This window comes from Planococcus citri, chromosome 2, assembly GCF_950023065.1.
Source record: "Planococcus citri chromosome 2, ihPlaCitr1.1, whole genome shotgun sequence".
NCBI classification, from domain to species: Eukaryota; Metazoa; Arthropoda; class Insecta; order Hemiptera; family Pseudococcidae; genus Planococcus; species Planococcus citri.
This window is the reverse complement of record NC_088678.1, coordinates 17,916,039-17,941,429: the sequence shown is the minus strand read 5'-3', so window position 1 is coordinate 17,941,429 and position 25,391 is coordinate 17,916,039. Positions and strand designations below refer to the sequence as shown.

The window sequence follows — 25,391 nt, the reverse complement described above, 5'->3', positions numbered from 1 at the left end:
TTTTTTGGAAATTTAAATTCTGAAAAATAAAATTGACCGAAGCGAAGCGAAGAAGAAGCTTTTGGAAAACGTGGGGTGGGATTCGAGATGTAAAACAAAGAAATCACTTCTCAGTCACGACCATCTTTGATAATCCTGAAAGTCGAGTCAAAAATCTTACTTTCAAATAAGTACTTAGAATAATTTTCCATAAAAAAAAAAAAAAACAGAAATGATGCCCGAGCGAAAGGTTTTTGAAAATTTACCAGTCTATTGTAAAAAAGTCGGTAAAAAGAAAGGGTTTCGACGAATTTAACGTTGAAATTATATATTTTGTAAATTTTCATTACCTTTCAGTCAAAAACCACCACTTTTTCACTTTTAAAAAATCAAGCCATCAGCTATTCGCTGATTACAAGAGAGATTTTGCATTCGCTTTTTACCTATCGGATGCTTCAACTGTTTTAATGCTTTGATTTTTTTTTTGTTTTCGAACAAGAACTCCTTCGATGGCATGGTTAATAAAATAACCGCACACATCAACATCAATTTAAAAATTCATTCATCACGTCTTCTTGATACATAGAAAAATATCAGATTTAATATGAATTTAAAAATTCATTTCAAATTGAAAAAAAAAACAATCGAAGAAAATCAAAATTACTATTAGGTTGAAAACACTTGGCTATGTTTTGAAACATCTTAAAAATTAATTTTGCCATTCAAATGCAATTTTGAATAAAACCACAATTTTGAACAAAACCAAAAAAAAACAGTCAATAATATTTCAATCGGTGATTCCGATTGGCTTCTTCGAAATGCTATTCGCTGATTGGCTATAAGTTGAAAATTTCTCAATTGAAAAATTTCATGAAAAAGTGAAAATCATGAAAAAAAGTTTATTCGCCAATAAGTAAATTATCGATTACTAATATAAACGTTTAAACAATTGCGTTAGGTAAGTAATTTTCAACTTTTTCAATTTTCTTGTTCATTCCCTTCAATTATTTTTTCAAAAATCGGGGGCTCAGAGCAAAAAACAAAGTCGAGTTGGGGGTCAGCAAACACCCATACATGTCCCTGTCTCTTCCATCATCTGTGTATTTGCATCTATGCTGTAGCTGAAAAGTGCACAGTGCACCTACTTATGGTTCCCTCCACCTCTCAGAACCTACGCTAGCCTATATTGTTTAAAATGGCGATGAAAAACAAATTGAGCCGAGCTGTGCGGTGAAAGTACATACGACACTGTGTAGCACGTCTACGTACTCGCGTATCTGCTTACCTGCTCACCTACGAATATGTTACTCGTAATTGTATAGTGGCCGGTATATTATGAGGTGTAGGTAAAGGTATGGTATATACGAGAGTATGTGCATATTATACATTTATATTGTATACACATACATTCGTATAGGTACAGGTAGAGGTAGAGGTAGAGGTATCTTATTGCTTACATTCTACAGTTGTACAGTTACACAGACACACACACACAAATAGCTACACAAATCAGATGTTTTTGTTTTTCCTTGATAGTACCTACATGTAGCTGAACCATTACCTACCTACCTACCTACCTACCAACCTACCTTTTCGTTTATGTGGGTAAAAGTGTTACGTATCCATACGATATACTGCATAGTGCACACTGTAGACTGGGTGTTGGGCAGTGGGGCACTGACTGTGTGTGAGACTGATTCGCAATTCACAATTCACATTCGGCTTTGGCGGTAGGCAGTCCGTACTGTAACTGTACGCGTACTCACTCAGTCGAGTAACTAGCTATAATAACAACTCGTATTAGCTAACTGCTATGGTGCTATGGTCGCGTTTGTTGTCGCTACAAATAGGTCTACAGCAATAATTGAACCAGCAATGAGTAAAGACTTGACAGTATAAATGAGTAGGCATAGAGGTACAACCGATTATGCGAATAACTATAGATACGTAATAACATGTACAGCATGCCCAGAAATATCGAGTACCCCCCTGTACCGTGTGTTTGAGAATAAGGGATTCTGATTTCAACAAAAAATAGAGACAATTTCTTTCTTGAAAATTGGAAAACTTGAATACCTAATCATTAGAAAAATGGGCGTTCGACGAGTGATTGTTTCAATGAAACACGAGAGAATCTGTCATTTCATATTGAAACAACAACCCAAACCCACGCTTTTTCAATTGTTATTCAATTTGGACTGGGGAAATTTCCCCCTCATTTTGGCTCATTAAAACATATCAAAACCCCTTATTCTTCGACAAAAATGGACAAATACACGACAAAAAAAAATCGTCATTTATTCCGCACCCAACCCTCAAAATGGTGACCTCTGGTGAGAAAATAATTCCATATTTTTTAATTTTTCCATTTTTGAAAAACTCGTGCTGCGGGCGATGGGTCTCTCAATTTTCAAAAATTTGAAAAAATCCAACTTGAAAGCAAAATTTTTAAAATTTAAAAATTTCAAGTTGTAACACTTTTAAAAAGTTTTTTTTTTGAGTATAATGAACTTTCATCAGGATATTAACCCCATCCCTAGAAAACCAAGTCGGTCCCCTAGAATAGCTGAAATTCGTATTTTACATTATATTTCAGCTATTTCAGGGGGGGGGGGGTCAGTTGGTTTTCAATAGAGGAGGCTAAAATCATCACGAGAGTTTATTATACTCAAAAGAGTCTTTTTAGAGATAACAGAACTTGAAGTTTTGAAATTTTAAAATTTCACAGTGAATTTTTGCGGGAGGGGGAGGGGGTAGTATAGGTAGAGCCCCGAACATACAGGATGCTTTGTTTTTTCAATTATGTTTTTTCCAGTCAGTTTCAATTTTTATTTGTATTTTTCAAATCGTAATCAATGTGGTGTTTTCAAGACGAGACGTAGTGCCCACAAAACGTTTTGCTTTTTCAATTGATTTTTTAAATCGACAGACGTTTTTTTGGTGATAAGTACCTACTTTAACATTTCTTTATTTCAATTGTGTTTTCAAAATGGTGAGATATTCGTTTATTCTTCCAATTTTTTTTCAAGTCATGCATAACACGCTGTTTTTTTTGCAACATTTCATTATTTCAATTGTGTTTTCAAAGTAGTAAGATATTCGTTCATTCTTCCAATTGTTTTTTAAGTCATACTTTTCATTACCATTATTATTATTCACTGTGATCAACTGAAATACAATTCAACACTGTATTTTTTTGGAGGTATGCTCACTGGGACTGTGGTGGGTCCCTCAGTTTTTAAAAATTTTGTAAAATACAAATTCACTGTAAAATTTTAAAATTTCAAAATTTCGAGTTCTGTTCTTTCTAAAAAATTTCTTTTGAGTAAAATGAACTCTCATGACGATTTTAGCCCCCTCCATTGAAACCGACAAGGTTTTCTAGATAGGGGGTCAATATCGTGATGAGAGTTCATTTTACTCAAAAATGACTTTAAAAGTTTTAGAACTTGAAATTTTTGAAATTTAAAAATTTTGCTTTGAAGTTCGGATTTTTTCAGTTTTTGAAAATTGAGAGGTCCATTGAAGCCAGAGTTTTTCAAAAATGGAAAACATAAAAAATAGGGAATTATTTTCTCACCAGAGGTCACCACTTGGATGGTTGGGAGCAGAAGAAATTCGCACATTTTTTTGTCATGTATTCAAGGCCCACCCCAAGTTCATTATTGTTATTCACTGTGAGCAACTGAAATATTCAACCAAAATTTTGTTGGGGGTGGCCAATATTTTTGTACGCCCTGTACGTGCACAGCAATTCAATAGGTAGGTACCTACGAAAAAATACACTCTCGAAGACAATGTACAGCAATGATGATAATTGGTTGATGGTTTCGACATGGGGTTGTAACGGTTGACAAAATTCCATTAAATTCAGCACTTCGTTTGGGGTGCTTGATATTTCTCAGATTTTGAGCAACCTAATCCTTAAAATTTTCAAACATTTAATGAACGTTAATCGGTGGGTAGTCTCTAAAAGCACAAAAAATATCAGTAAATACCTTGCACTAGGAAAAGAATATACAGTGTTTCTTCAGGACCACAAGGGAGTAAAAATTTATTCAAGAGAATAAGTATATTAACTTACACGCCACAAGTTTCTATGAGAATCTCTATAGAAAACCCAGTGAGTCAGGTTTCCCTCGCACTTGCCACGCGTCTACAGTTGAACCTGAACCAGTTTTCATGGAAGAGGAGGTATATTTTGTTATCAAAATTATCAAAAATAATAAAGCTATGGGAACAGACATGTTATGTAACGAACAAATAAAAAAAGGGGAGATTGAACTGCTCAAAGCCCTAACCACTTTATGCAATTCTATTCTTCTCACAAAAAAAATACCCTCCCTTTGGAAAAAATCTGATATAATTTTAATATTCAAGAAAGGAGACCGCCATAACATAGAAAATTATCGCCCAATTAATATTTCCTCAACCCTGTCAAAAATATTTTCGAAATTATTCGAAAAAAGAATAAAAAATATTTTAAATCTCTAACAACCAGAAGAGCAGGCTGGCTTTCTTAAAGGCTACTCAACAATAGACCACTTACATACTGTCAATAAACTACTTCTCTCTAAATTTAAAGCAGTCAAATTTCACTGCTTAGCAGTCACGACATTTTGCCTTTTTAAAGCAGTAGTTTTTTTTACTGCAGAACAGTGAAAAATTACTGAATTGGTCAGTAAAAAATCATTTTGACTGACCAATTCCGTAATTTTTCACTGTTTTGCAGTAAAAAAAACTACTGCTTTAAAAAGGCAAAATGTCGTGACTGCTAAGCAGTGAAATTTGACTGCTTTAAATTTAGAGAGTTGAAAAAGCAGAGGTGTATCAACTTTACCTCCACCTCGCCTTTGTAGACCTTAGAAAGGCTTTTGACTATTATCTCATCAGTAGGGGGTCCCCATACACTTCATAGATACCATAACAGATATGTACATTGACCTTTTAGCAAGAATTATCACTTTGAAATTGGAAGAGGTGTAAAACAGGGGGACCCCTTATCACCTATTCTTTTCAACGGAGTTTTGGAACAAATGTTTAGGGGAGGTGGACTGGACAAAATTGGGAATATAAATCCTGGGTAAAAAACTAAACAATCTTAGATTTGCAGATGGCACAGTAGAATTGGTGGGTACCCAGTAAAGCCTTGTCAGCAAGGGTACTTTCGACTTTCTACTCAGTCAAGTAAAAATCATAATAAGGTAAAACATGGCAAATCAAAAAATCTAAAAATTAGAAACTTTAAATTCAGAACTTTAAAAGAAGCATAAGCTAAGGTTCAGATCTAGGTAGGTACTTTATTTTAAAAATAGGATGTAGTGAAAGGGGCCTTTCAATCAGTGTTACCGCTCTGAAAATCTAAATCCCGCCAGATTGCTCTCAAAACATAGCTAAAAACCGCCAAATTTCCCATCGGAAAATAGCTAGAGTTTCCACTAGATCAACATTTTTGAAAAGTCCCACATTTTCGATAAAAAAATTCTTGTTTTTGCCAAAAATGCTCAAAAATTGTCGTTGTACCGGGAGGGGATGCGCCCGCAGCTTCCACCTAAAGGGAAGTTGTGCTCCGGAGGAAGTGGTATCACTGCTAATGGAAAGTTCCTATGGAAAGTTCCATAAGGCAGAGACATCTATTGGACCTGGTCCAAGGACCACTTCCGACATTGTAACCTGGGCAGAGCCAACAGTTTTAATATAGCCGTGCTCGCGTATAGTTATTATTAATCTTGTGCTAGGGAACTTGTTTTAGGCCTATGTGCCACGTACGTTATTAGCCTCATTGTTTTAGCAATTAAATTGTACTTTATTCGTAAATACAATTTATTGCAAGTGCGCACCTCCGGTGATTTATTTATTTATTTCGAGTCGCATCGCGATACAATTTCTTTCTGAACTCGTTTGTCAGAGCTAGAATATAGGTCTCCTGTATTCACCTATGTGGATTTGGTCAAAGACTTTTCTACCTCAAAGTAGAAGTCACCCCCAAACACCACATCGTTTTTTGCAAAATAAAAATTCCAAATAACCTAATTTTTCTTCCAAAAATTGCTTTAAAAAAAACTTGTTTTTTCGTAAAAATTATCAAAATGATTCTTCTACGCCAGAGTTTGAAAAAAAAATGTTCAATGTTGAAAATCGATTTTGACGAGATTTTTAACAATGAAAAATAGCCGGAAGACATTTTTTTAAATTTCTGACATGAAAGAAACATTTTGCTAATTTTGAGGAAAATATAAGACTGAAAAGCAATTTTTAGAAGAAAAATGAAGTTTTTAGAAACTGTTTTTACATAAAAAAGACACTTTTTAATGATTTTTGGCCGAAAAATGAAACTTTTCAGCATATTTTTATCAAAAAAGTGGGAATAAAATAGGTTTTTGCGAAAAAAGCTAGAGTTCTCACCAATAGCTAGATTGGAAATATCTGACGAATTTTCCTGAAACAAAATCACTTGGAACTGCTAGAAAAACGCTAAAATGGCAACACTGCTTTCAGTAAAAAATCGTAGAGTGACATTTTTCATAACTTGGTCAATTACACCCCCCCCCCAACACGAAAACGATTTCAAATGTCAAAAAAATTGATAAAATGAAAACTTTCAATCCTAAAAAATCAACTCAAGTCAAATTTGGATGTAATCAAAGTGATAAAAAAGTTGTAATGGAATTGGGCGGTACATTTGGCAAGAAAAAAGTACAAAAACTGGGCAATTAAGTATCCTTTTGGGAAAATAAGAGCGGGAAAGCAACGGTTAAGATGGGGAGATAGTATCTCAAACCAGTTGAGGAATAGTCTCTTTCATGGAGTCGCGCAAGACATAAGGTAAAGGTTTCATTCGTTTATATATAAGGACCCCAAATTACATGTAATACATAGTAGGTAATTTTTTTCCATGTTATGTATTTTACAGAATAAAAGCTATTTGAATTTAATTATGAAGTGAATGTTAATCTGGCTGTATGTTTTCATGTTTAATTTTTCGCGCAGAATGAAGACGTCGGCGATCGACCTTCGTACCAGGCCTTGGTAGATCCGTTGCAGTCGGATGAGAGTTCTGAATCGAAGCAAGAAAGCATAGCGGCAACAGCGTCGCCTCCGCCGCCGCCGCAACAACCAATGCACAGCTTTTCCCATCACGATCATGGGAATCGTAATCCATCTCAGTCGCAAAGTGCGCCCATACAAATAAAGTTACCATTACAGTTGGATTTCGACGAACTCGCCGGCGTAAGAATTATTATTATTGCAAACATTATTATACCTACTTTAATATACTTTACTTCGTACTTTAGCCAAAAGATCCATGCTTGATATGTACCAAATCGACTAATATTACCATCGGCTGGATCTAGAATTATCATCAGAGATCGAGTTTTTTACCCATCTGGTTACTTACTCATTTATTACTTATGCAATTGGAAAATTTGAAAAACTAGTTGAATAAACTCACCTTATGAACTTCTAGAGCTCAATTCAACTGGTTTTTCTAACTTTAAGTAAGCAATCTGATGGGTAAAAAAATCGATTTCTGATCATTTCGGATCCATCCAACGACGGTAGTCGGTAATATTAGTCAATTAGGTATCACTCATAGACCCTTAGGCCAAAATGTCAACCTCCCAAATAAATCAACTGAAAACGTAACGGTTTAATTTAATAAAAGCCAAGCCATCGGCTATTCGCTGATTGAAAGATAGTTTTTGCATTTGCTTTCACCATATTGGTCGATTGCTGTATTGGTTGCCAAGTTATTGCTTTTACGAAAATATCAACTTGAAGCTGATTCCTCATTTCTTGATCTTTTTTATAATTTACAAAGTAGAATGTAAGTAAAGTACCAAGAACTTTTAATAATATGAAGTCGAATGTATTTCTCGTAAATTAGAACATTCAACTGAATAACTTTTGTGGCATAATCAACATGATCTCAAATTAGACATTATTCAACATCAATCACAAATTTTATTTCTCTGATTTTTCAGTTCCACTTCTTGATGATAGAAAGATATTATCTGAGTTTTATAAAATTGAATTCAAAAAATAATTCATTGAACTCAGCATTTAAAAATTTCTCAGCAATTTTTTATTAATCCCGCCCCAGAATTTCAAATTATCATTGACAAAATCAACTGCGGGTAACTTTTTCGAATTAGAATTACATATAAAAATACCACTCGCTGATTGGCTGCCAATGATGGTATGAGTTGATCAGGTATCTAAAAAAGACTGTTTACTACATTGAGTTACATAGATACGCTGGAGAGATGGATATTTGTAAGTAATTTTTTTCTGTTTTCTGAGTAACAAAGCTTCACTTGAGTAGACAAACAAAAAACTTCAAACGTTCGTCAAAAATCGAAAAATTAACTCAAGAAGCTGAATACATGGGGGGGGTATTTAGGAGAGTTATAAAGAGAAAAAAAACCACTTTTAAGTAGGTAGCTGGCTACTCGCAGATAGGTATTATAAGCAATTAAGCATTGTGTACCAAGTACCTACTATATTCGCTGAAATTGTGTACCAATTTATTTCAGACGCTGATGGAAAAAAATCAAAGATCTAGAATGAATTGTGTAGTAGAGAAAAAGAGTGCCGAAGAAGTTACAGATCATCAACCAAAAACAGTTCGTCTTCCTTTCGGCGTAAACATCACCACCGATCCTAGATACGAACACGTTACCGGTGAACGAATGGCCATTTATTGCGAAAGCGGTCACGACCAAAGGTAAATTTGTAGGTAGACCTACCCCATGACATGACCTATCACCTGTTACTGGCACTCTGGTACCGCGTAGTTCATTTCATCAATATTTACAATAGAATGACTTTATCTAACCAAACTATAATAATTTGAGCCAATCGACAATAACTAAAAGACAATACTAAAATGTACTTAAAGGGTGAATTATTTATTTTTATTTTCATTTTTTATGTATTATTCGCGATTTGCGACACTCTCAACGAGAGACAAAATTTACTTCAATCAAGTTAGCCCAACTCGACTCGACCAACGAAAGCATTTTATTAGGTATTTTACCTTGCAATTGTGCGTGTCTTCTTCGACTTTTTTGCTATTTAATGTGGAATTATTTTCCCATCTTTATTAACACGAGAACTCAAAATAGAGCCAAGACTCTTTGCCATCTTGACTTTAAAAGCTCGATTATAATTATTTTGTTTCAACTGAATCTTTAGATTTCTGATCAATTGATCATTTATTACCTACAATATTTTCCCCAAAGCACTATGACGTTGTCTGGTTCTGATTTATTGAAAAAAATTATTCGGTGTCTCCAAAAAACAGAAAGTAAAGAATTTATTGAGTCAGAATTTATTACAATTAATATTGACTTCGAGAAATGGAACATCAACATGAGAGAGCAAAATTAACACAACTGTTGTTCAGAGACTTTGATAGGTTATTTGGATATGAGAACCTTTTTAGTAGATACATAGAACACACAAATTTTTTGTAAATAGTTGATTGTACTAGTATCTTGCTGACCAAGAAGGAGAATTCAATATCAACTCAGCAGGTAACTCTTTTAAAGAAAATGAGTGTGCATGGATAGGCCACTTGGGCGGTTTAGAAGGTCAAAGACAAAAATGATGGACAATATTAACTGTCTGCTCAATAGAACTAGCTACACTTCCTTTCAAAACGGAGCATTCATTAATTGGACAAGGTGACAACAAGTTTTGGTTGTATCCATACTAAGAATCCCTTATATAAATGTACATGTATTTGATGCCAGAACTCATATAGAGATGTGAAATTCCAAGTTACGAAGAAGCAAAGAAAAATGCAAAGATGCAGGTCTTCCTATAAAGACGGAAGAAACTTAGGAATCGTCAAAATTATTTGCTTATGGAAAAGACTTATTTTATAAATCAGTACCTACCTCTTAACATGTCTCAAAAAAGAATTGCAAGGATGTTCCCTATGGCCCAACCAAGATTTTCCAAAACTAGAGAATGAGATATCAACTATATTTTGGAGCTGCTCGGATATTCTTTCCCTAAAAAACCCAAAATATGCGCTTAAATATTCCCTAAAAAATGCCAAAATATGCTCTAAAAAGTAAAAATATTCCCTAACGATATGGGCATTGTTTTACAGGGAAAATCAATTCCTATACGACTTCACTAATATTTTTGTGTAATACCAAGAATTCACAAACAAAAATGCAAAATAGAGTGTTTTAAAATCACGAAAAGGTATTTCTAATTCCATTATTAAAGGAATAAAAAATGAACAAAAAAAAATAAGTAGGAACGAGTGAGCTATTGCCAGTTTCACAAATTTTTTGGGGAAAAAATGAAAAATAGCCAAATACTAATATGATGCAAAAACTTGAAATTGAGCAAAATATTCTCTAAAAACCGCTAAAAACGTAGAATATGCTCTGAAAACTCAAAATATTCCCTAAAAAAATGCCAAAATATGCTTTTATATGCTTTTATAGTGAAATATGCCGAAATATGCTCTAACAAATTAGGCTCATTTTACTTGAAATTTCATGAATTGTGGAGATGATTGAAAAATTCCCTATCCCCTATGCATACAAAAAATATGCTCCAGCATAAAAATCCGAGCTCTGATTATAACCATTATAATACTCTATATTTGTAATAACCTGCTCATATGTAAGTTGGGATCGTCCTGAAAAAATAACTTGGACAGGAAACAATCAAAGGATTACAGTATCTTGCCAAAATACTTCAAGAAATACAGTAGATGAAGCGAATTTCTAATTTATGCATCAGGGTGGTCCTTGAAATGCATGACAAAAAATTGCAATTTCTTTTGCTCCCAGCCCTCAATGTGGTGACCACTAATGAGAAAATAATTCCATATTTTCCAATATTTTCCATTTTTGAAAAACGTGGGCTGCGATGGGCCTCCTCAATTTTCAAAAATTTGAAAAAAAAAATACAACTTCAAAGCAAAATTTTCAAAATTCAAAAATTTCAAGTTCCAACACTTTTCAAAAGTCTCTTTCGAGTAAGATGAACTCTCATCAGGATATTAACCCTCATGCCTAGAAACCAAGTTGGTCCCCTTGAAAAGCTGAAATTTGTATTTCACATTAAATTTCAGCCACTTTAGAGGGTCTGGCTTTCAATGGAGGGGGCTAAAATCGTCATGAGAGTATATTTTGCTCAAAAGAGTCTTTTTAGAGATAACAGAACTTGAAATTTTGAAATTTTAAAATTATACAGTGAAATTGTACTGAGAGGCCCAACGCAGCCCGAATTTTTCGAAAATGGAAAAAAATAAAAAATGGGGAATTATTTTCTCACCGTAGGTCACGACTTCGGGGATTTGGAGGGAGGAAAATCCCAACTTCGAAAATAAGGACCATCCCTAATATGCATAATTCAGACCCAAAATGCTAAGAGGATTTCCAATCCAAAATATATTGAATTTTTCAACGAGACGTTTTCCTCGTCAATTAACAGAATCTCTTTGAATATTGAAACGAATGTACGATTATCTAATACGTACAAGAATAAAATCTATTATCTTAGACGTAGTAAACCCTCAAACGAAAAGTTCTATATTTCCTCTAATGATATCACAAGATCCTGAAAATATTTCAAATCCATGCTGCAAGTTTCTTCTGAATATTACGAGATATTAGCATCTAGAATTTTTTCTCTCGAACCCTATCATGATATTTTTGTGTCAGACATATTAGATGCAGCTTTGCCCGGATACACACAGGATCAGCAATAGGAAAAATCTCTAAAACCACGCTCGGTTGTATTTGGTTACTTGTAAGTTAAACCGTTCCAGTATTTTTTTTACGTTGTTATTGTCGGCCACTTGTGTCTTTCTCTCTAAATTGGCTCAAATTATTGTTTTGGTTAGATAAGTAATTAGTCATTCCACTGTAAATGTTGTTGCAACCAGTTGAACTATTTGAATTTTCTTACAGCAGGTGAATTATATTTTTTTAATTTTTTATGTACATACGACAAGGGGACCCTGTACTAAAATGGAGCATTGCAGACTTCTGGCAATTGGTAACACCTAAAGAAAAACCAGTGGTACATCATCCTAGCGTTTCATATGTTTCCCTCCATCATCTTATTGCTTTCGTTGCACTTTATTTTTGTTCTTTAGACTGAAAATTTGATGGTTTCAATTTTACGCCGAAAGTTTTCTCAAATTTGTATCATTATAAAAACTGACCGAAAGTATCACGTTTGGATCAAAATTGCATCTACTTTTTTCAAAGAAGTACTCGAATTTATAGCGAGTGTCGATGAACTTGATCAATTATTCAATTTTCCAATACATCCCTAACTCGTCCTCAGGGTGACCAAGAGGGGGGCAGAAGGGCAGTTTGCACCAGGCCTGCGCTTTTTGAAGGGCTGGACAAAAAAAAGAACCGTGATGAAAGAAAATGCTTTTTTTTTTTAATTCAACATTTAAAGTTTCAAAGTGAAAAAATAAACTTCTCGCATGAAAAGTATCGTTTTTATGCCTCTCGAAATACTACTTGTAATTTTTTTTCTTTTTCAAAATGAACATCCTCTAAAACAAAATCTTTCGACGAATTTCAAAATTTTAAAAGCCAAAAAATAAACTCCTTACATAAAAAAAACCGTTTTCAGTTCTCCCAAAATGCAAATTTTCAAATGTTTTTGCCCCTGTTTCGCTCGGGGCTGTGCTATTTTTTTTTCAAAATCTTTCCTGAAAAAACATCGTTCATAGCCCTCTTGAAATCAATTTTTCGAAAACTTTCGCCTTTGCTTCACTCGGGCCAGTTTTTTTCTTGTTTTAAATCAAAAAAAAAATCACATTTGGGTCCCTAAAAATCCAATATAAAAAATGAAACTTTTTATAAATCATTCATAAGAAATATAATATACGATATCAGTAGGCAAATTTTCAGTCGAGCTCCCAAGTCCCTAGAAATGGGGCCAATTCATATTTGCCCACCGCATTGGCTCTCGATGGCCCTGCTCGTCCTAAGACATCGAGACAGTAAAAATAGACAATTTTAAAAAGAAAACAAGCCATCAGATCAGCTGAACGCTGATTGCAAAATAGTTTTTGCGTTTGATTTTTTTCTTTTTGGTTTTCATCAATCTGGTACCTACCCGTGGGTTAATTAATTACCGATTCCTCTTCGTTTCTCAGTATTTCAATGCTGTTTTTATGTAGGAAAACAATAAATATTTACAATTTATTTCATTCAAAGTCTAAAAAAATGAACATAAACGACATAAGGTCTCCAAAATCAAGTTGCTAAGTGTATCAATATTTCACTTCGATGTAAGATAATTAAATTTCAATCGTAAAATTCAACAATTCATGATTTGTGTTTTCCGAATACCACACAAGATATTTCTTTATGGGATAATGGCTGATAAATTTTTTGAAGCAGTGTGATATTCTAGTAATTCTCACTCAAATTCAATGAATATAAATGTTAGTAATCACAGTTTCATTGAAAATTGAAGATTGCATCATCTCAAAGACAAGTATACTGACGTCGCATTTGACTTCCTTCACAATTTTTACAATTAGAAAAGAGTTAGTTATTAGCAAATTAGCCAGAACTTTGGCGATAGGTAGTAGATAGTCTGACTGACCTTCCATCAAATTTTTGTCCATTTTGGTCTCACTCATGAGGACTTATCAGCTTTGAAAAAAAAAAATGCGCCGTCTTGGAGTAAAAACTCAAAAAGGCTATAGGTCAATTTGCAAAAATGTGCTCAGCAATTTAACGACGCATCTGCGTCATTTGTTGCTTTGATTGGTTATTGTACTTATTCGCATAATATCACTCAATTTTCACTCATCATATCACTAATCACTTTATATGCATAATTGCAGACACCTGCCAATGGAACAGATGCAACCCCAGCCGCAACATCAAGCACCCATGATCGTCCCGATGCCGATGCCGATGCAAATGCAGATGTCCCAAATGCCGATGAATTTACCACTGATGATGCCCCATCCTTCGCATTCCATGCCCATGCCCCACGGCCACCCTCACCCCCACCCTCATCACAACCACATGCCACCTATCTCCATGGCACCATCCCAAGAAGACAGCTCATCGCTCCAAAAGGAAGAAAGCGAAGGCCCCATCACCATTATCGCCAGAGAAGAACACGTCATCCCAGTCTTCCAACCAGTAGTATCGGACGTACGCCCAATACCAGGCGGTAATTTGGTCGTCGAAGGCAGAGGAATGCCGGAAAAGATTCTCTACCAGTCAGCCTCAGCCGGAGGTCCGGAAGGTCGTGGAATGCCCGAGGGCAGAATGATGCATACTTTTGCAATCAGCGAAAACAGACAACCACCTTTGGCTATTTTTGAAACACGTCCTTCAGGATCGCCGCATAACGGCGTCGGCAGCAATGACGCAGCCGCTATGCCAGCCATTCCTTCGGAAATCGTGAGGCCACCACCGCCTCCAGCTTTCCATAAAATACCCATTCACGTACCTACTGTTCTGCAGCAGATTGAAAACCAACAACAGCAAACGTTGAATGAGAATATCCTGGAGGAAGAAGCCGAAACTGATCCTCGACCTCATTGTAAGTGCACAATATGTACTCGTGTAAGGTGCATCGGGGTAAAATGAAGGACCCGATCTGACATTTGGGAAGTTTACGCACCTGAGAGAGCGATATCTTGTGGTGATTTGAGGGTACTGCCCCTACTCCATATTTCCGTAGGCATGTGTTGCAACTTACCCCATTCAGAACAGACTGGGGGTAAGTTGACGCAGCAATAAAATTGGCAAATCGGGAGTATTCAAAATATTTTGCGCCAGATTCAACTTACCTCAATGAAAAACAGACGGGGTAAGTTGGCGCAGCTATAAAAATTGCCAAATCAGGAATATCCAAAATACCATGCGTCAGATGGGGTAAGTTGGCGCAGGTTTGAAATTGATCAATCAGGAGTATCCAAAACACTTCGCTTCAGATAGTGATGCGTACTAGGGTGTGGTCCTTCCCCCGAAGAGGTGACCACTGGTGAGAAATAATTCTTTATTTTCAATTTTTTTTTTATTTTCAAAAATCTAGGGCTGCGGTGGGCCCCCAATTTTAAATTTTTTTTACAAAATACAAATTCACTGTAAAATTTAAAGTTCTGTTATCTCTAAAAAGACTCTTTTGAGTATAATAAACTCTCGTGAAGATTTTAGCCCCCTCTATTGAAAATCAAGCTGATTCCCTAAAATAACACACATTAAAATGTAAAATACGAATTTCAACTATTTCAGGGGACCAACTTGGTTTTCTATGGATGGGATTGATATCCTCATGAGAGTTCATTTTACTCGAAAGAGACATTTAAAAAGTGTAAGAACTTGAAATTTTCGAATTTTGAACATTTTTCTTTGAAGTTGGATTATTTCAAATTTTTGAAAATTGAGAAGCCCACTGCAGCTCGAATTTTTCAAAAATTGAAAAAATAAAAAAATAGTGAATTTTTTTTCACCAGAGGTGTAATAAACTTAAGAAAGACCATCGAGCATGTAGATTTAGACGCGTCAATAATTTTTATCTTATCATTTTCACGTCATTTTTCACTGTTTTTGAGGGATAAGATGTTTTGTTTTCGGTTACCTTGTGTAGAGTTGATGTTTCGGTAGATGATGCAGTCACTGAGGAGCGTTGCAGTTGAGCGAATTCGAGTAAAGTAGCAGTTTTTACAACATCATTGAACGTAGAGTTTTCATTTGGGTGCTCCGCAAAAATCTTCTCAAGCATGGTGGAATCATTTAAGCCCACTAGAAATTGGTCTCTCAGTCTTTCATCTAAGGTATCACAAAATTTGCATGGAACAGCTTTAGATTGTAAGTCTTCGACAAATTGAGCGATTGTTTGGGTATTTTTTCTAGTGGTCTGGCCGAATTTAACACGCTCAGACAGATAATTGGTAGTAGGACGTAATATGAATCCAGAAATTGCACGATTGAGTTGTAAGTAAGCTCAGTTATTGGCTTCGGATCAAAATGGCCACTTACCATTTGGTAACGATCTGGGCCAATGCTTTTCAACAGTAAGTTGCATTTTGCATCGATTTCGTCATCTAGCCCTTATAGACTGAATTCTAACTCGAATCGTTGCTTGTAGTAGCGCCATTCCTCGGACTGTGGAGAGAATTCTGCAAAGCGAAAATTCGAGATTCATTGCTGTATCATAAAGGTGTTTGTTTGAAAACGTGGTAGAGCAAACCCAGCAAAAGGTGTCTCTTCGTGTGTGCGTGTAGGTGTCTTTGGCTGTTTATTTTTGCGTCTTGGAGCCATTGTCTGGTGGCTGGTGTCTTGTTCGCGAACACAATTTTTTTATATAAAAAATTAATTAAACATTTCCCTTGTCGCCAAATGTAATAAACTTGAGAAAGAACATCGAGCACGTTTCAAAAGTGTAATTCTAACTAACTCTAATACAGTGTTACCCACTTCGTAACCAACATACGCTACAAGAGGTCACTACTTTGAGGATGGGGGCAGAAGAAATCGCGTTTTTTCATTGTCGTGTACTTGGACCACCTTAATTTCTCAATTGGAGTAAGAAGTAGGGGGCTGGGAGGACGTTAACAATAAAATTTGACCATATTACGATGCAATACATCCGGATCAATGGTTTTGAGCCCATAGATTACAACTCTGACGTCATTTTTTCAATTTATCAAGGCACCGCGTTTTCAATAATTTACACAATATCCAACCTTCAACAGGATTTTAGAAAAAAATACCACGTTACTAAAACTGTTAAGTGTTTACTTTCCTGTGGGATTACCTACTGTCGTCAGATTTTCACTCGGACGTACGGTTCGTCCGGTATGTGCGCATAACTAAAAAATAGAAACTCTGCTCATTATTATTTACTTCCGTGGGCTTTTGATAAACGTCAGAATCTTGTTTTTTCCACTGCTTGAAGTGCAATGAGCACACCATGAAAGGGGGGAGGGTTCTAAACACTCTTCACTGTCATACCTATCAGCAGAGATGAGGCCTCAACTAGTACCAGGACCCAAACCCCCCCCCCCCCCCTCCCAAAACGATAATTTCTTTTAAGCCTGAATGTTCAAGCCCCAAAACCTTAAAACTTGAAACCTTTTTCTCTGAAAACCAAGCCCTGTACGTGAGACCCGAAACCCGAATTGTGATTAGGGTTTTTCGGAGGTTTTCAGGGCTCGAATAAATTCATTGTTGTAATAATTATTTGTTACTGTGTCTGGGTTTGGAATAGGCGAAAAATTATTTTAAAAACTTCTACTTCTACATTTTTAGAAATTTATTCATTTTTTTTTTCATTTTCTCTGTTGAAAAAGTCAATACCCCTATATCTAAGGGCAGATTTCGAATACATTTTTGCCTACTCTGAATACTTGACATTTACATTGTGTTTATGGGAATTTTTCAATCCGTTTGTTATCAGAATCTACCGATTGAAATTGGCTCAAATTTGAAATATAAGTTCTTTTCAAGGTGGCCAGAGTAAACTAACGTTTTTTCGATAAATATTTAAATTTAGTAAATCATTGTTTATTAAAAACTAATAATTACGAAAATTTGGTCAATTATTAAAAATTCCAAAAAATGTTAACTCTCATTTCAAGTTTAACCCTTAAAGGCCTGGACCAAACTGTAAGTGATTCAAAAAAATGCTTTCAATTTATTGAATAGGACTGACATGAATATCACTTTAATGTGTTGTATGCCCCCCTCCCCCTCAAAAACATTTCGTAAATGAGGGGTCAATTTTTTCATTTTTTTGTAAATTACGAAAAAGCAAAATACCTAATTGGTCCAAATTTGAGGTAATCTTGTGTAATCTCATTCCACCCACCTAATTATTGAAAGCAAATCCTCGATGAGCCCCTTCCCATTTTTGGTGGGGCATAAATATGAAAAAGTTGAGGTAAAATACGGGCCAATGTCCTCCATTTTCAACTTTATGAATTTGTTAATAATGCTTTCACAAAATATAATCATAAAGGGTATACGCAGTGGGGTACAGAGCGATTTTTTCATTTTTTGATTAACTAGTTTCGTAAAAGTGGCTAAAACATGAGACACGAGCACATCAAGTACCGCATATTATGAGAATACACTTTACTTGAAGTAAAAAGTACGACAATTATAAAATGTGTATACATAGCATGCCTCAGCTTTTTCAGGACTTTTTACTTTTAGTTGCACAAATATCTAAAGCTCATCAGAATAAATCTCACACATCATTCGTAATTTGGGTAAAGTGAAATTTTTGTACGATGATGCAGGTTACTCGACTGGAGTCATGATTATAGTTACGAAAAATGATGACAATATATATGTTACCGTTAAAGTATTTATGCCAGGTAATGTATGAAATAACTAGTTATTTCATACATTAACGAAAAAGTGTGAAATCGAATTTTCTTCTACACTTCACCTAGTTATTTCATACATACACGAGGTGTGTTTAGTTGAAGTGTGAATTCAATGAATGAACTGCGATAAAGTAAGAAATGAAGGTTAATTCAAAGCTACAACATATATGAAGAGTCATTCCACTTCAATTTGACCAAGAAATGGTAAGGGTCGACGATCATTTTTAAATTTTTCCTGTGGAAAGACTTTCCAAAGGAATGACCAGGCAAATCGCAGCCCTCTAGCCCTTTTTTAAAGGCTGCTAGGGGGTGTCAAAGTTTTCAGTGAACTTGAAATATCATCCATTTCAGCAGTGGATTACTCCATAACCGCGATACCTACCAAAATGGAACTTTTTCCCATAGTTAGGGCTTTGAAAGGCTTTTTTGGTGATATCATAAAAAGCAGTGTTGCCCTTTTTTTCCTACGAAAAATCAGCTCGAAAAGTTTCAAAACGTAATTTTCATATCGTTCCAACTCTCAAAAATGCTGAAAAAAATATATTATGGCCAGCTTTTCATGCTAAGCAACATACTAAAAAATTTGGATGCCATTATGTCGTAAAGTCGATTTTAAAAAATTGAAAGTTTGCGAAAAATGTGATTTTTTTTATTAGAACATGAAAAAAAGTGTTGACTGGTGAAGTTGACCCATTTGACTCCCTATTTCTACGTATCCGTTGAAAAAGTTGAAAAAACCCCTTCACTTGATGAAAAACTCACCACAAAAATATTTTCAACAGCTCATTTCATGATTTAACTGATCACACATAGCTATTTCATGGAATAACTAGATTATTCATACATTACCTAGGTAAACTGTGAACAATTTACTAGCATTAAATACTTTTTCGTTAATGTATGAAATAACTAGTTATTTCATACATTACCTGGAGTAAATACTTTAACGGTAACATATACAAGAATGCCTGAGCTTTTTCAGAACTTTCAGCTGTCAGCTTCTCATACCTCTAAAGCACAAATGAATAAATTTCACACAAGATTACCTCAAATTTGGGCCAATTACTTAGGTATTTTGCTTTTTCGTAATTTACAAAAAAATGAAAAAATTGACCCCTCATTTACGAAATGGTTTTGAGGGGGAGGGGGGCATACAACACATTAAAGTGATACAATCATGTCAGTCCTATTCAATAAATTGAAAGCATTTTTTTGAATCACTTACAGTTTGATCCAGGCCTTTAAGGGTTAAAAAAAACTACTGAATTAGAATATTTTGAAAAAAGCTAAAACATAATGCATTACACTAGATTATGTAAACTATCTCGAAGAACTTGTACTTCAAATTTCAGCCAATTTCAGTCAGTAGATTCTGAGAACTAAAACTAGAGCTGATAAGGCAAATCGATAAGAATCCCCATAAAATCACAAATTCTCTGCCAGTCTTTCCGCAAATTAAGCAAAAAAGTATTCAAAAATTCGGAATCTGCACTTGAATTTTTTTTTCCTCAATGAAATCGTTTATCGTTTACGTACGTACATATAATATGTTTCATAAAGGGGGGTCCATTACAGTAAAATCCTGAAAGAAACATTTCAACATAGATTTACACGACTCCACGATCCTCGAAAATGCCAAAGTGAACAAAAAATTTATCCACTCCAATTCAAGTCCAAGACCTGATTTGGCAGACACGTGTAAGAATTAATAAAACCTCAGGGTGTATACAATTTGAGTCCACGTGACCATTTCATAATTGGAGGGAGAAGTAGAGGACTGGGAGGACGTTAACAATAAAATTTGAGCACATTACAGTGCAATACGTCCGAATCAATGTTTTTGAGCCCGTTAATTACAACTCTGGCGCCCTTTTTTCAATTTAATAAGACACTGTTCTCAGAAATTTACACAATATTCAACCTTCAAAGACGTGTACCTAACTCAAAAACAAAACGTTCTAGAAAAAAATAACACATTGCCAAAATTGTACAAAATTCAACTTTTCATTAGATTATCGTTTTCACATTTTCACTAGGACGGACGGTTCGTCCAGTATATGCGAAAAACTAATAGAAAATCTGCTTATTACGAGTACCTTTCTGTGGGCTTTTGGCAAACGTCAGAATTTTGTTTTCCTCGACTAGGTACTTGAAATTCAATGAGCATTAGGAAACTCGGAATCTGCACTTGAAATTTTTTTTTTCCTCAATGAAAGAACGCGAAATATCAAAAATAAATTATTGATAAGTAAGTTGTTACTTTATCCTTCATCAAAATTGCAATTTGCATTTCCCAAAAAGCCCTGGATAGTCGTGAACAATTCATTCGTGCCCCGAACATTGAGCCCTGAAACTCAAACTCAAAATTGATTGTATTTGTACGACGCCGACGTTTTCTTTGACGCATTTTCTCTAATAAGCCTAGATCGATGTATTTCAAAGCATGAAGAAAATATTATAAAGCATCAATATACCTAGGCGTTGTTTTTGCAGGTATTCGCTGATGGCAAGATAATTTTTGCATTTGCTTTCACTATGTTGGTTGATGGTTGCATTCGCATTTAAATATCAACTTGCAGCTGATTTTTCATTTCTTAATATTTTTTATAATTTATAAAGAAGGTATAGGTAGAATATTCCTAGACCTGCTATTTTTATCAAAACTAAGTCAAGTAAATTTCTCATAAATTAGAACATTCGACTAAATAAAATTATTCGTACATGAATAAAAAATCATTAAGAATCAAATTCTAAATCAGTCCCAAATTTGATTTTGATATAAACACTTAAACAGTAAGGTAATTGCTGATAGTCTTTATGTCGAAATACAGTTTGCTGATTGGTTATAAACGGAAAATTCATGAATTTATTGCCATTTAAAAATTGTGTAGAAATTGCTGGAATTTCTAATCAGTAATCAATAATCACCACAGACGCAAACAAATGCTGATTACATCTTTGAATTTTGGCGCCAAAATATTTGCTAACAAGGGAACTACCCAAGGTGTGACACGCCGATCGAAAAAATTTTTTCACAGGCGGATAGAGCATCAAAAAATATATCATGAGCCAAAATTTTAGCTGCTGAGGTTCACAGGGGGGAAACTTATGGGGGTTTGAATATCGAAAAATCGCAAAAATACACAGAAATACACTGAAAAAAATATAAAAATTGAAATCATTCGGCACCCTGTTCGCCTCAGCAGCTAATTTTTTGGCCACGATCTACCATCGATATATGACGCCTTATGGTGGACAAGTCACCGCGATCTGCGTGTAACACCTTGGCGGTGAATTTTTCCCCACCCCCTAATTTTAGGCGAAACCTTCGAAAGAAAATCTGGGGCATGTGATATATCGAATTGTATGTTTTTGGTGACGCTGAATACGAATATGACGTCAGATTTTTGATTGGACCCCATCCACGGCCCCCAGCACCTCGCCAAAGGGGGTAAAAGTTCAAAAAAGTGTTTTGTTCGTGCGACACATGAAATAGTATGTTTTTTGTGACGCTGAATACGAATATGACGTCAAATTTTTGATTGGACCCCATCCACGACCCCCAGCACCTCCTCGAAGGGTTATAAGTTCAAAAAAGTGTTTTGTTCATGCAACACATGAAATAGTACGCGTATACGTACACGTGCCTGATGGAGAGGGGGAGGTAGTTTTCGACGCTGTTTAGCAACGTGTATACTGTCAAAAAACTCATCCCTGCAAACTGCAGCGCTAGCCCTTTGGCACTGGTGCGAGATTGTTGATCAGAAGATGCAAAGATCAAATCGCACCTCGAGCTCAAGTTTTTTTACATTTTTTTTTTTTTTTTTCAATAATTTTTGTTTTTACGAGTTGATTTTAGACAGAAAATTTAATTAATTTTTTTTTTTGCTTTTGAACATGAATAATGAATTTTTGTGCAAACCAAAAATAATTAAAAATGATATCATTTTTTACGAGTAAAAAAATCATCCCTCGGGTGTCACAAGCGAATCTAGGCAACTTGTCCACCCTTGGACATCATTATATCGACGATGGTTCATGATAAAAAAAAATAGCTGCAAAGCAAATAGGATGGCGAGTTATTTTTATTTTTTATGTTTTTATTTTAATAAGTGAAAAATTCATCCCCAAGGTGTTACACACGGATCACAGCGACTTGTCCAATCAAAAATCTGACGACATAAGTATTCGCATTCAGCGTCACAAAAAACATACTATTTCATGTGTCGCACGAACAAAACACTTTTTTGAACTTTTACCCCCTTTGGCGAGGTGCTGGGGGCCGTGGATGGGGTCCAATCAAAAATCTGACGTCATATTCGTATTCAGCGTCACCAAAAACATACAATTCGATATATCACATGCCCCAGATTTTCTTTCGAAGGTTTCGCCTAAAATTAGGGGGTGGGGAAAAATTCACCGCCAAGGTGTTACACGCAGATCGCGGTGACTTGTCCACCATAAGGCGTCATATATCGATGGTAGATCGTGGCCAAAAAATTAGCTGCTGAGGCGAACAGGGTGCCGAATGATTTCAATTTTTATATTTTTTTCAGTGTATTTCTGTGTATTTTTGCGATTTTTCGATATTCAAACCCCCATAAGTTTCCCCCCTGTGAACCTCAGCAGCTAAAATTTTGGCTCATGATATATTTTTTGATGCTCTATCCGCCTGTGAAAAAATTTTTTCGATCGGCGTGTCACACCTTGGGTAGTTCCCTTGTAAGCATAAAACATTTTCCGAACAACTGAAATCTGTACAGTTAATTTATCATCTGATTAGTAAGTATTCATTTATTTTTTCAGCCATTTCAAGCTTCTTTGGTCAGAAATCAGAATCATACTAAACAAGCCATTCAGCTAATCGCTGATTGCAAAATAGTTTTTGCATTTGCTTTCACCATACTGGTTGATGGTTCTAAAACTTTGTTTAAAAAAAATATCACTTTGAAAAAAAAGCGAATTTGAACTACAATTTATTTACCTTTTTCAACTAATTGTAAGTAATAATAAAAAGTCTCGTTTATTCTTCCGGTATTTCCCCAATTCTTTTTACAATATCAGTGACCAAAACTTCATCTATGTAATATTTGGTCAGTCGATTGACGAAAAATCAAGTGATCGCTGATTGGCTATAAGTTGAAACGTTAGTCAATGAAAAAGTCTTTCGACAGTGCTGAATTCGAATATCTGCTGTGCTTACTTCATCTATTCGACCACTTTGAACTCTCCCCCCCCCCCACAAACATGGCCAAATTCGAAATGTGTACCAAAATATTCAATAGGTTTTGGAAGGTGCAGAGTTCGAATATCCACATTATTTTTTGATTAGACTGTTCCCAACTCTCCCCCTCCTCTTCACAATGGTGATAAAAATTTCAAAAAAAAAATTTTCGAAGGTGAGTTCGAATATTTGCTTACTTTTTCGATCCAACTCCTCTGAACGTCCTCTCTTCCCCACCCGAAACCAGGTCAAAATTCAAAAGGACATTTCGTAGTAAAAATTTGAATTTTTATACTTTGAAATATATTTTAGAGAACTTGACGTTAGATAAATTTTCTATTGGAAATTTTTTTTAGAGGAAATGTCATGTACTTAATTTCCACATCCCAATCCAAGCTTCAAGACCTGATGAATTTTCGATTGAAAGCAAAAGCCTCCAAATCCAACACCCCCCCTCCCTCGGCGCATAAAAACCGTTCGGGTCCACATCTCTATCATTTTTTGGGGGGGGGGCTAAGAGCATTCCAGTGATACGCTTAATAAGCTGATTTCAAATTAGTCCCCCAGGTCTGTCCACTTCCCCCAAATCAGAGTTACTTGAGACAATTTACATTTTACTCCACTGGGTGAAAACTGCTTTGACAATTCCGCTCAAAATTTTACCACTGATGAGGAAACCTTCTCGGAACACACAAAAAAAATTTGAGCAATATTGGTTCATTTTGAAGAAAGTAGTAGTTCGTCTAAGTTGAAATTGTGAAAAACCTGTCCCAACATACTCCGATGCATCTTACGTACAATGTAATCATGTACTCCTACATACGAGTTATCATAGGTATATTTTATAACTGGCGTATTATGACGATTAACGTAACCACGCATATTATTTACAGATGTTCAACCCAGATCAGTTCGCAGCGTGGATTCGCAAATGAATCAACAAAGTATAAAGAGAACTCGCAGATACGCCTGTTCTTGCACATGTTGAAATTGAAAATACATGGTATAGTACGTAACGAAAGATTATGCTAAGTAAGCAAAACAATCAGCAATCATCGAGCTGCGAACGTACGTCATTTTTCAAGAAATATATCATCGCCAACGAACACCTAACTATAATTTATAGGTAAACGTTATGGGATCCAATCTTATTTTTCGTGTTGAAAAAATAAATACAGTAAATAAGTTAATTAAAGTCTCATCGAATGCGCATACACGACAAACGTCATCCAATTCAAGTATTCGACGTTACCATTTTTTTTTCGCGCGAAAATTTTAAAAACATAGAGACTACCTAATATTTACGTAGGTGAAATACCATCATCATCTATCATTTATATGTAGTACATAGGTTGATAGTTATTCCCTTTTTATTTGTTTTGTACAGAAATTATGAGTTATGAAAATAAAAAATTTTTTAGTACTTAATAATGTATCATATTCGTTTTAGTATATGTATTACCTGCATGCATCAAACTTGCGAGATGCAGTAGATAAAATTATTTCCATTAAAAAACACCCTGCAGCAGATCGGAGCCGCAGTATACGAATGTTTAAAACGAGAAAAAAAATATTGAATGGAATTTTCTTTGCTGATCAAAATGTTGATATTTAAAATACATTTTATTTCTCATCAATCAAATAAAAATGTATTTTGAATATCAACATTTTGATAAGCGAAGAACAAAACATTCCAAGCTGCGCCAAGTTCTTCCTTTCGTTCGACTCTGGTATTATTTTCTCACCAGAGTGTTGGGTGATGGAAACGATTAAAGATATCTCCTTCAAATTTGATTTCCAAAGCAACGTACGAACTGAAATTGA

At 35.1% G+C, this 25,391-nt stretch overlaps 1 protein-coding gene across 1 annotated transcript in view; it reads left to right on the top strand.

Moving 5' to 3' along the window:
- Nucleotides 1-24,998, top strand: part of Msr-110 — a 49,056-nt gene extending 24,058 nt beyond the window's left edge. The window contains exons 3-6 of the mRNA XM_065348818.1: nt 6,970-7,209; nt 8,517-8,707; nt 13,835-14,547; nt 24,461-24,998. Coding sequence (XP_065204890.1) covers nt 6,970-7,209; nt 8,517-8,707; nt 13,835-14,547; nt 24,461-24,555 — 1,239 coding nt within the window. The 3' untranslated portion in view covers nt 24,556-24,998. The remainder of the gene's footprint in view (nt 1-6,969; nt 7,210-8,516; nt 8,708-13,834; nt 14,548-24,460) is intronic.
- The last annotated feature ends 393 nt before the right edge of the window (nt 24,999-25,391 follow it).